Genomic DNA, 12,602 nt, shown 5'->3' on the forward strand with positions numbered 1-12,602 from the left:
ATAGATTCGTCTCGCCGTTTAGATTCGTCTTATGTAATGGGTTTTGTAAATAGTCTACGTTTAATACTCCTAATTAGTATCTAAACATTCGATGTGACGGGTGCCGGAAGAAAACAGGCCCTAAACAAGCCTCGATGATACGCTGACACGTCCAGCGATAGCTGCACCATGCGCGTCCAACAGCTAGTATACATTGCCGCAGCCGAGCCAGACCCCACGGCACCTGTGCCCAGTGCCCCACCGGTGCCCCCGGGCCCCGGCGAAACGTGCCGGAATTGGGGGTTGGTCTGCTGCTCCGGCCAGTCTGACGGCACCGACGAGGCGACGACATCGCCCATTTTGGTTGGCCCGCGGCAGCATGCACACTCTATCACAGGTCACAGCCGTCTACGACCCTCCCTCTCTGCACTCTATATACAGCGGGAGCCGGAGCCAGCAGTGTCGTCGCAGCTCGCGCACCGCTCGCTCGCGACGAACCAGCCCGACCGCGTGCGTACGTCGTCGTCGTTCGTAGCAGGAAGCGCGCCGTGCGCTGCCATGGAGCAGGAGGAGGCGCGGGCGCCGCTGCTGCAGCCGCAGCCGCGCGGCGGGGCGGGGGAGACGGCGGCGGCGGGCGGCACCAAGGCCGGGCGCGCGAGGCGGGCGGCGGTGGAGTGGTGGGTGGAGTCGAAGAAGCTGTGGAACATCGTGGGGCCGGCCATCTTCCAGCGGATTGCGCTGTACGGGATCAACGTCGTCACGCAGGCCTTCATCGGCCACCTCGGCGACCTCGAGCTCGCCGCCTTCTCCATCGCCTCCACCGTCGTCGCCGGCTTCAACTTCGGATTCCTGGTACGGCGCACACACCAGCTCATTGCCCGTTGCTCTTGCTTGGTCATGCCGTTTTCACGCACGCATTCGTGCCTACCGCCTAATCACAGTCACAGCCCAGTTCACCACACATGCGTGGGGCTCGTATCGATCGGACCTGCCTTTCTACTGCTCTCTCTGTTCGTTTCTTAAGGCAGGCAGATCACGTGAAGTAACTTGCTCGTCGCTCCCATCGCGTGAACTGCGTTTTGCCGCTTTGGAGAAACAGGAACGTGTCTTCTGCGTCTGGGTTTGGAAGATGAGAGAGTAGGTAGTAGACGGATCCAGACCCACCGAGCAATCTCCATCCAAGTCATCACGAGTTCTTGCGGCTCTCAAGTCAGAACCGAATCGCTCTGATCGAAACCTTTATGCTAGAAATATGAAATGGCCAATCCAGTGGGCAGCCTTCCGGATGCAAATGGCTCTGAATATTGCTCAACCCGTACTTTGCAATGTTAGTTAATTTACCTCCAAATAGGATTAGGCCTCATAAAAAAATTATATAATAGAGTTGAGCCCCTGGGGGCACGCGGTAGCTGGTTATGAACTTATGATTATTTTTCAGGGAAGTAGCTACTTATGAATGGACAGAGATGAGAGATGTGATGCTATAGTCGAATTTGATTAGATTTATGGACCGGGATATTCGGCCTGCTACTCGTTTATGATAAATTAGAGCAAGCCGCGTTTAACTGGCTGCGGCTGTTGAAAATTACAGGCACACCAACATGTTCAATTAATAAGTAAGTAGCTTGCTAAGTGTCGCTGTCTCAGTATCACCAGCTAATCGCTTCTGTCTGCTGGTACCTAGCCTTCACCATTTATTTCAGGAAAGGCCCATCCATGGGCTACTGAGATCGATCGGATCCGCGCCGGAACTCCATTTTCTGTGAATAGTTTTGACGTCGACGCTAGACAGCAAAGAGATGCAAACAATTCCGGTTCAGGGACCGAATCCAATCCCGGTGCAGTGCTCCATACATCTTGCCAAACAAGAGCCAATCAGGTGAGCCATGTTGCCATCTCGGCCGAAGGTCAGGAGAGGAGACCCGTGTTCTAGTTGGGTGCGTGCGTTTACGCGGTCTCATGCATCAGTGTGGGATCGATCGTTGTCACCGGCTGAAGTTTGAGTTCGTACGATTCCAGTGTGTCGACGTTCTTACCTTTGTCTCCATGTGCCTTGGCCGCTGCCAACGCCGTCTAGCTCTGTCTGCTACTGGACACTGGCACAAATCTAGGGTCACCACCTACGGGTGGAGAGCTCATCAGAGCTCGCAGGAGCCGTACAAATATAATGTGGTCAGTGGTCACCATCTTCATCCTCAATTATTCTGCCATTTCGTCATGGCTCACGCCATGCACTGTAGGAGTTGTACAGCATTGGGCTACGCAGTCACGCAGTAAAAAAACGTGCGTAAATCGCACTAATACTGATGGTTAAGTTAATGATCTGATGATGTGTAGCTGGGCATGGCGAGCGCGCTGGAGACGCTGTGCGGGCAGGCGTTCGGGGCCAAGAAGCACCACATGCTGGGCGTGTACCTGCAGCGCTCGTGGATCGTGCTCCTCATCTTCGCCGCCGGGCTGACGCCGACCTACATCTTCATGGAGCCGCTGCTGCTGCTGATCGGGCAGTCGCCGGAGCTGTCGCGCCTCGCGGGGCGGATGAGCATCTGGCTGATCCCGCAGCACTTCGCCATGGCGATGCTGCTCCCACTCACGCGGTTCCTGCAGAGCCAGCTCAAGAACTGGATCACCGCCGTCACCGCGGGCGCCGCGCTCGCCGTCCACGTCGTCGTCACCTACCTTCTCGTGCAGTACTTCCAGCTCGGGATCGTCGGGGCCGTCGCCGCCGCCGACATGTCGTGGTGGCTCGTCGTGCTGGGGCAGCTCGTCTACGTCGTCGGCGGCTGGTGCCCGCTGTCGTGGAAGGGCTTCTCGATGGAGGCGTTCAACGACTTCTGGGATTTCATCAAGCTCTCCTCGGCCTCCGGCGTGATGCTCTGGTACGTACTTCCATTTGACGGCTAGGAACATTTTTTTTTTGTTACTGTTCCATATTTCTCAAGCTGTTAACATCCTATGAATTTGCTCATCGGCAGCTTGGAGAACTGGTACTACAGAGTGCTAGTGTTGCTGACAGGTTACCTGAAGAACGCTGAAATCGCTGTGGATGCACTCTCCATATGGTACGGAAATGGTGCTTAGCACGAACAACAGTCTACGCCATTCACATCCAAATTAGATCAGTTTCTTTTTTAAAACGAAAATTAGATCAATTTCATATCTAAGTGCAATATGCCAATATGCATTGGTTCCACTTCTTGATCCAAATGCAGCCAGACGATCAACGGATGGGAGATGATGATTCCGTTCGGCTTCTTAGCAGCAACAGGGTACGTACACGATTGGTGTATACATGGCCAAGTGAAATCTGATGAATAGTACACTAACCAGCAGAGATTTGCCGGTGATGGAATGCAGGGTGCGAGTGTCGAATGAGCTCGGCGCCGGGAGCGGCAAAGGCGCTCGCTTCGCCATCATCGTCTCCATCACGACGTCCGTGGTCATCGGCCTCGTCTTCTGGTTCTTGATCCTCTACTTCGACGACCGGATCGCGCTCCTCTTCACTTCCAGCGAGGTCGTGCTCGCCGCCGTGCACAAGCTCTCCGTGCTGCTCGCCTTCACCATCCTCCTCAACAGCGTGCAGCCCGTCCTCTCAGGCAAGCCGCCGACGAACCTGACATGGCATGGCCTACACGTGCCCACGGTTCCAACTTCCAAGCAGGATAAGATGACATTTTCACTGTTGCCGTTGCAGGGGTCGCCATTGGTTCAGGATGGCAAGCGTTGGTCGCCTACGTGAACGTCGGGACGTACTACCTGATCGGAGTCCCCTTGGGTATCATACTCGGTTGGCCGCTGCATCTCGGAGTCGGGGTAATGCTATCAAAACATGCGCAATCAGTATCCATCATGGCACCAACGACTTTGTGCGAAGCACAAGGCAAAGTTTGGGCTGATCTTGACAGTTTACGCGCCTGAATTTCAGGGAATCTGGTCGGGGATGATTGGCGGGACCGCCGTTCAAACGGTGATCCTGGCCTACCTCACCGTCAAATGTGATTGGGATGAAGAGGTAGGCATCACCTCATCTTTTCCTTTGCTTCTGAAGTTTTCCATTTCTGTTCCCTGTATCTCAGTTTATTGCTTGTACTGTTTCTTTGCAGGCGAAGATAGCCAGTACGAGAATGCAGAAATGGGCGGCCGACTTAAAATAAACTGAAGCTGCTCGGGGGTGTTTCCTAATAAACTTTAGAACATATCACATCGGATGTTTGATACTAATTAGGAGTATTAAATATATTCTAATTATAAAACTAATTGCACAGATGGAGTCTAATTCGCGAGACGAATCTATTAAGCCTAATTAGTCCATGATTTGATAATGTGGTGCTACAGTAACCATTTGCTAATGATGGATTAATTAGGCTTAATAGATTCATCTCGCGAATTAGTATAGGGGTTCTGCAGTTAGTTTTATAATTAGCTCATGTTTAGTCCTTCTAATTAGCGTCCGAACATCCAATGTGACCCTCCTAAAGTTTAGTAACTCGTATCCAAACACCCCCTCTTTGTTAGCCAAGCCTAGGGAACGACATTGGAGCTCAGCCATGATCAAGATAACTCCCGGTAAAAAGAAGAAGAAAAGGCTACTCAACTCTCTTGTTAACTCTAAACAGAAGAGTCGAGTACACGTGACGATATTGAATAACAAATGTTGCTATGTTCGTTGTACAGGTATAGCCATGAGCTCAGCCTTCAACTACGTACATTTGGCGGCTGGCGACAAGTTTCTCGAGGTAGTGTACGGCACCTGCCAAAGAGGACCTCCGTACCACAAGTCCACCATATCAGAGTCGTCATCACATAATTACATTTGTGTTCCTCTTGCAAATTTGTAGTAACATGGATTATGTTGCACCACTATTTCAGTTCAGTGTGCAAATACTGCGTTCCATTATTGAGCGAATCTAGCACAAGTCATTCGCCAATCGCCATCTTGTCCCAATGCTTATGGCACGTGAATGTCGGTGTGTGTGTGTTTCTGATTATGCTCACTGTTGCATTCCTGTGTGTTACAGCAGGAGCTTGAATGTTTTGTTTCCCGAAATATGGAGCTTGAATGTGTTAAACGGGAGAAAATGTAGTTGAGTACGAACAGTACAACCCAGCTGACGACGTGCAAACGTCGGAGCAGGGGTCTAAGGGAACCCCTTTAAAAAGATTCGGCCACGGGATGAACGTGTTGTTCTCTTGAATAGTACGAGTGGTGAGCCCGGAGAGATTTTTACCCAGGTTCGAGCCTCCTGGAGGATAATAGTCCTACATATTGCTTATCAACATATTTTATGACAGTGTATAAACTAAAGAATACATGAGGAAAACCTCGTTCTTGAGCTATGGATCTGAGGGAGGAAGAAGCCCCTTTTCCCTACCCCGGGTCTCCTCTTTTATACTCCAAGAGGGATCCCAAGTATAGAGGAAAATAAAGAAGCTTGACTCCACAGTTGACGAGACGCTGCATGGGTGCCGACATGCCGCCGCCCGCCGGAGTGTGCTGGCCTTCTTTTATTGCAAACATGCATGCATCCCACTATCTTGGAATCTTCACCGCGGACCACATGCTCTCACACTGAGTGAAAAGAGCAAGTGGGTGGAGAGAGAGAGGGAGAGTACATGGCTGCTACCCTCTCATGATACATCTTGCCCTTAAGATCAAATCTTGAGGTTTCATGCATGTATCACCGTGGAGGAGTTGTTCTTGGTCATGTCTTGTCCTTGTGCATGCATGTTGCCATCCCATGCATGCTGCCATCCCTATTCCAAAGGAATCTTGCCGTGGAGGGTGTTGTTGCATGCTTGCTTCTTTAATATTGATGGCCGATAGTCTTCTATCTTGTGGTGTCTGCATCCATATATTAGGGCCTGTTTGGCAACCACCTATTAAAGTTTAACACCCGTCACATCGGATGTTTGGATGCTAATTAGGAGTATTAAATATAGGCTAATTATAAAACTAATTGCACAGATGGAGTATAATTCGCGAGACGAATCTATTAAGCCTAATTAGTCCATGATTTGACAATGTGGTGCTACAGTAACCATTTGCTAATGATGGATTAATTAGGCTTAATAGATTTATCTCGCGAATTAACACAGGGTTCTGCAATTAGTTTTATAATTAGCTCATGTTTAGTTCTCCTAATTAGCATCCGAACATCCGATGTGACACTGTTAAAATTTAACACCTCGTATCCAAACACCCCCTTTATATTAGGTGGGAGGCTTGCTTGGTCTCCTTGTTTAACGTGTCATGTGGGTTTCCTTCGTACCAAAGGAAGAGTTAGGCCATGTTTAGTTACTCCCAACTCCCAACTTTGACACTATGCAAAAAGAAGATTCCCCATCACATCAAACTTGCGGTACATGCATGGAGTACTAAATGTAGATGAAATTAAAAACTAATTGCACAGTTTTGTTGTACTTTGCGAGACGAATCTTTTGAGCCTAATTAGTCAATATTTGGACAATAATTCACAAATACAAACGAAACGCTACAGTGTGCTACAGTGCTGTAACAGTAATTTGGCACCTCCCAAATTCCCCAACTAAACACGGCCTTAGCTGTGTATGTTTTCCCGAGGCTCTTTAGTGACGATGTCCTCGGGAAGTTTATGGGGGCATCCCGAGGCCAATGGACCCATTCCGGGATCCACCGTGGCGGTTGAGCGCCTCCCTCAACCGTTTGCGCGGGTACCCCGTTTCCTTGACGCCGACAGTAGCCCCTGGCCCAATGCCTGGCCGAGGACCCGATCAGGTGTGGGGCCACTCTCCTGCGGACGAGGCTTCGAATGCCACCCTGCGGCCACCACGACAGAGGCTTCTCTCTTTCTTTATCATTTCTTTTCTTCCTACCACGACAGACTTCCAAGCTCATGCCCGTCGAACTTCCGAGCCGGCCACGCCCAGCCACCTAGTGTAGCATTCGTTCACTTTGATGGTCGCAGCAACAAACAATAGCATGTGCGCGTGCGTGCTTGCATGCGTTAAGCGGGCGTTAGCGGGCGTGCTTGCACGCATGCGCGTAGCAGCACTGGCACCGTACCCGGACATGTGGTGTATTCGGCCGGGTAGCTCATACACGTCATCCTGTCGTAGTCATCTCAGCAGTACGTCCGGGAGGTGATTGAGCCGAGCAGCACACGAGTGTGCATGCCTGAGTGCAGCCACGCAGGTGCACACGCACTGGGCTACGTACTCAGCCATCCCGGGAGACAGAAGTTGCACTGGTCCGGACCCTGGGATGCGGGCAGCCGAGGCCCCGGGATCTCCCGGGACAAACCGCGTCGTCGGTGGTCCTAGGAGAGCTCCCGGAGGAGGCCCCGGGCTCCGGGCCGCATGAGCCGGACTCGAGCTCGGCGCGCCCGCGGGGGAGGAGTTCCTGACCCGGGCTCCAGTGCGTCCCCGGGGACCTCCTCAGGAGCCTGGCTTCCTTCGCTGCCCATTTGCATGGAGTTGCCGTCCGAGCTGTATGCCATACTGACGCACCCGTGCATATGCATGTGTGCTCGCATAGTAGGGAAGAGGAGCAACTTGATTAGAAATATTTCTGTACTTGCATGTATCTCGATCTCAATCTTTTGGCGTAAGAAAACGGCACGTCAACCACGTGTGCGACCGGCATGCACCGCGGTTTAAGTGAGCACGTGCATGGCATATTATAGCTATGCACGTAAATACCCAGATGCACGATTTAATGCTTATTATGTATGAGAGAGCACGTATGCGTTGGCTCATGTACGCGGGCACAGTACCTTGGTCGTGCCCACCGTACGCGTGGGCCTACCCGAGCAACCAACGCTCAAAGTGGTACTCATGAGCTGTGGTGAAACCAGGCTTTGGTGCGACCGCCGTGAGGCGGCCGCGGCCAGATGGCCGGGCCGCCGGGGTTTCGTGCGATCGGAATCGGCTCCCCGCCGGAACGGCTACCGGGGTGGATTTTAGTGCGATCGGAGTCGGCTCTCCCCTGGAGCAGGCCACCGGGGTGAACTTTTCGTGCGACCGGAGTCGGCTCTTCGCCGGAGTGGGCCACCGGGTGGATTTTAGTGCGACCGCCATCGACCTCGGCGTCGTTCGTGCACCACCATGAGTCGTCGTGGGGTCATCCGAGATTGAGTGGCGCCGTTGTTGTCGCACAATGTCAGGTGCGGTCGCTGGCAACTCGAGGTAGCCGCCGCGCCGTGTGTGGGCGTCGCCACACCGGGTCGGGCGTCGAGTCAACTCGGGCGTCACCACGCCAAGTCGGGGTGGCCGCGTGCTTCAGCACCGGGCCGGGGTGGCCGCGAGCCCGGGATCTCGGTAGCAGCGGTGGTTCATGCCGGCGAGCATCCACGTCAATCGTTCGTGCCCGGGAACATCAGTAGCATATATATATGCCCGGAAGCATCAGCTGTACGCGTCCCGGGAGCTGCGGTAGGATGCCCAGGAGCAGCACTAGTACGTGCCGGGGCAGCAGCCCGGGTCCCAGGAGCAGCCGTAGTGCATGCCCGGGAGCAGCACTAGTATGCGTAGGCAATGCATGCCCGGGAGCTGTGGTTTCGTAGTTCGTGCCCCGGGGCAGCAACAGCATATGCTCGGGGCAACATGCTGGACGTCTCGGGAGGTAGCACGTGGGCCTTGCCGGGGCGCATCCGAGAAGTCTCACGTGCAGCTGCTTGGAGCGGCCAGTGCAGTACACGTGCGGACGTGCAACTCAATCTGCAAGAGACGATAAGAGAGAAAAGAGGCAAAACAGTTCCATGCACATCCTTGCTGCGATGACACAAAGCATGCCTGGACCAGCCTCATTAGTAAGTAGCGGCGGCAGTACTAACAGCCATTCTAATACAACATGCTCTTATAGGCTACGGAGTATTAACTGGTCATTGGTCAATACTTGAGCATGGTTTAAAGGTTATCTTGTCGTGAGATATTTAAATAAACATTTACGGCAAGACTTCCTGAATCAATAACGATACGGCAAACCTATGTCGGCGTGGTGGAGTCCTCATCTCCTATCTGGAGCCTCACGGGTCATGGCCGGCGCCATGCATGCAGGCTCTCATGGTGGTCGAACTCGATCCGCGTCCGGCCGCAGGGTAGTAACAATACGTGCCCGGGAGCGGCCGCGTACGCGCGTACGGGGCAGCGACGGCACGTGGCCGGGAGGCCCGGGGCAGCGACAGTACGTGCCCGGGAGGCCCGGGGCAGCGACAGTACGTGCCCGGGAGGCCCGGGGCAGCGACAGTACGTGCCCGGGAGGCCGGGAGTGGCCGCGTACGCGCGCCCGGGGCCGCGACGACTTGTGCCCGGGAGGCCCAGGGCAGCGATAGTACGTGCCCGGGAGGCCAGGAGTGGCCGCGTACGCGCGCCTAGGGCAGCGACGGCACGTGCCCGGGAGGCTGTGAGTGGCCGCGTACGCGCGTCCGGACTCCGGAGGCAGCGACGGCACGTGCCCGGGAGACCCGGGCCAGCGACGGTACACGTGCCGGGTAGTAACAGTACAACCCCGGGACGCAGGGATAGCACGTGGCTTGACATCCCGGAAGCAACGCGTGGGCCCAAGCTCGCGGATGAGCACCCGAGCGCTTGGGATCCACCAGGGCACAAGCGAGCCGCCGGGCGTGCGGCTGTTTGGAGCGGCCGGCGGCGTGCGGTGCGTACGCGGGTACTATGTTTTGGCAGGGTTTCTTTTAATTCCGATTCGTCATGGAAGTTGATTTTTTCCGGAGAAGTGACTACGTGACTAAAAATGATTCTCTAACATAAACTTTTAAAATTAGAACGGAGAATCACTTCACAGAATTAGGAGAAATAATTTTTTCAGCTCACAGCCTCTTAGTTCATTTCAGATAATCACTTCACAGAATCAGAAAGAAGCATTTTTCTCTAAAAATTGTTTGGTAGAATTCCTACTGAAATCAGCAGAGAATCGGCTTTAAAAATTCTGTCAAATCCTTCAAGTGACTAAGAAAAAGAAAAGGCAACACGTGCAGCCAAACCCACGTGTGCGCGTTGCGAGCACTAAAAGCGCGTGTATAGATCTCAATTTCTCGAGCAAGTAACTAAAGGCCGCACTAGCGGCTATACTAGCACGACGCACCCTTTCACGATATTGAACCTCGGAATGTATGAGGATATGTTTGCATGTGAATCATTTAAATAAGCAAGTCCTCGTGAATTGAAAGTGTCACGGTGAACCTGCGTTGGCGTGGAGTCCAGGCCTCCTCTTAGGATCCGGAGACGCAGAGAAAAGAGAGACAACACCTCAGCCCCTAGTGCGCCAGCTAACGGTGGTCAAGCATCGAGGATGGGGATCCGATGGGATCCTCTTTTAGAGATCCAGCTTGAGGTTAGTTTGTGCGTAGCGATTCGGGAGGACTTTGGGGGAGTTAGTGTATAATTTCGGTAAAAGAGCTTTTAGACAGGTTCAGACCACTCGGGAGTGTAACACCCTACGTCCTGTGTGTTCTATTGCTTAGAGTCGTCTGTTGTCTTTGTACAAGAGCTGGCCTTTTATAGGCCAAGCCCATTGGGGGTGGAGGAGGACTGATTGGGGCGAGCCTCGCACCCCAATCCATCTTGAACGTGACGACCCAATGACCGTCTTCCTTGCTATAGTTCCTCTGACGCGTTGTCCATTTGCCCTGACGCTCCCTTGCCTTGGTACGCACGGTGTTGGAGCACCCGTCTAAGTTCTTTGTATGTCAATTTCATATTTACTTTAGTAATCCTTGCTTTTATCAGCCCGGCCCCACCGTCCCGGGATGGGGAGCGTTGAACCTGGCTCCCGTGGACCTTCCCGGGAGCCCTTCGCCGCTTCCCGGGTCCAGAGTGAGGGCCTGCCCTTCTGACAGAGTCTACAAAGGGCTTTTTGCCGCTTCCCAGGTCCTCAATGTGGGCCCGCCTCTTTGGCAGAGCGCGGCCGGGAGCCTGGCGGGGTGCTCTTAACACGAGAGCGGCGCCCGCCACCTATTGTATGGGACGGGTGTGCCTGTCAGTCCCCGAGGCACACAGGCGCATCCCATCAATTGTAATGATGGTATTTTTACGAGGACAGGGCGCCTGCTAACGGCCTACCTCGACTACCGCGCCCTTCTCATGCCAGGATACGCCACCGCTTGCTTAGCTGCGAAGTGAGCCTTCCCAACTGCCACACCCTTCTCATGCCAGGATACGCCACCGCTTGCTTAGTTGTGAAGCGAGCCTTCTCGGGAGGCTTCCCGGGAGGCCTCTTCAGCCTACGTGGGCCCTCGACGGGTCCCGTAATGTGGAGACGATATTTTTCTGATCCTTCCTTAGGTTTCGTATTTCGAGGCCCATCCACTTAGTGGGCTCCATGAAGAGGAAGCCTTTTTCTACAAGCGGCCTCCAACAGTAAGTACCTCCTCGGGGGACCTCGTTCCCTTAGCGCTGACATTTGCGGATGTTTAGGGTGGTCCAGCTAGAAATGAAAATGTGCAAAGTGTTTTGTATAAAAGAAATCTGCAGTACCTTTCAATAATGTTAATTAAGACACGGAATAGCAAAGTTTTCGAGTACTGGAATATGCTAGGAAAACGGTGTAAATATGAAATAATCTAGGCAAAATTAAATAATTAACCAATGTTCCCATTTTATTTCATTAGCTTTGGGTTGCGATAATACTGTTACTGTAGTCAGTAAGACTTTATTTCACATATTATAGTATTATTTGAATCTTTAACATGTTAAAAAATTACGTAGAATGAAACCTATCGTTATAAAAATATCAAACAACTTTTCTAAAAAGTATTTAAACTAAGTCTTAACCAATTGACCTAGAGACAACACGCCTAATTTGATATATGCTCATGAAGCACTACTATAAAGTGGTAACCATCTCTACCAGCTCATTCGTCCGACAAATAAAGAACCGACATGAATAAGATATGAAAGTTGGCTCATAATAAGAGCCCGCAATGATAGGAGCCCCACTCCCCAAGTGTTATCCATGGGCATGAGGAAAGGTCTGGTGCACTCGTGTCCTCCTGTGCTCCCGGCCGATGTGCATCGTTGGATGCACATCGGACGGTGCATCTCGTGGGCACCGTTTGGACTGTGGAGCTGATTTCTAAAAAATGTGAGAGCTGAAATGCAGACACTGGTGCATGAGAACCTTCCTCGGCATGAGCATAGATAGTTTGACAAGTATCCATGCCAGCTCATATTACCAATTGACTCATGTACTTATTATCCGTGCCATCTCATAATACCAGCTAGTATGGATACTTTTTAGTGTTTATCCATGTTGATGCTGGCTTCTAATATGATCTTGCACATATACATATCATCCATGATGGTTCTTATTATGATCAGGCATGAATATGTTCCGGCATTTGTCAATTAATTTTAGCTTATTTTGTAAATTTACAAAACTATCAAACGGATTCAGATCGAGACAAACTTTATTATATAAAGATATAAATTTTGAACAAGATGAACGACTTTCTAGTTGTTCTGAACATACTCATGATCAATCCTTGTTGCTTGCATATTGGATAACCGACATGGATTAAAGTTAGGAGCCGGTGCGGATAAGGTTTCGTCGTGCAGTATTTGAAGGCAACAAGCAACATTTTGATTGCAAGCCGATGCTTTAGATCTATGAAGCATGCCATTTTGGTTTG

At 51.9% G+C, this 12,602-nt stretch overlaps 1 protein-coding gene and 1 long non-coding RNA gene across 2 annotated transcripts; both read left to right on the forward strand.

Annotated features, from left to right (window-relative positions):
- The first annotated feature begins 239 nt into the window (after positions 1 to 239).
- Positions 240 to 4,299, forward strand: LOC101784088 (protein DETOXIFICATION 27). Its single transcript, XM_004973653.4, has 8 exons — positions 240 to 831; positions 2,317 to 2,858; positions 2,955 to 3,041; positions 3,192 to 3,248; positions 3,337 to 3,575; positions 3,674 to 3,792; positions 3,905 to 3,991; positions 4,083 to 4,299. Exons 1-8 carry the CDS (start codon positions 538 to 540, stop codon positions 4,131 to 4,133), a joined length of 1,476 nt encoding a protein of 491 aa, XP_004973710.2. The 5' UTR covers positions 240 to 537; the 3' UTR covers positions 4,134 to 4,299.
- Positions 4,300 to 4,359: 60 nt separating this feature from the next.
- LOC105914678 lies at positions 4,360 to 5,026 on the forward strand. Its single transcript, XR_001164383.2, has 2 exons — positions 4,360 to 4,545; positions 4,654 to 5,026. It is a non-coding gene; the product is annotated as an uncharacterized LOC105914678 (long non-coding RNA).
- The last annotated feature ends 7,576 nt before the right edge of the window (positions 5,027 to 12,602 follow it).

The sequence above is a fragment of the Setaria italica genome, chromosome VI (genome assembly GCF_000263155.2).
Source record: "Setaria italica strain Yugu1 chromosome VI, Setaria_italica_v2.0, whole genome shotgun sequence".
Lineage (NCBI taxonomy): Eukaryota > Viridiplantae > Streptophyta > Magnoliopsida > Poales > Poaceae > Setaria > Setaria italica.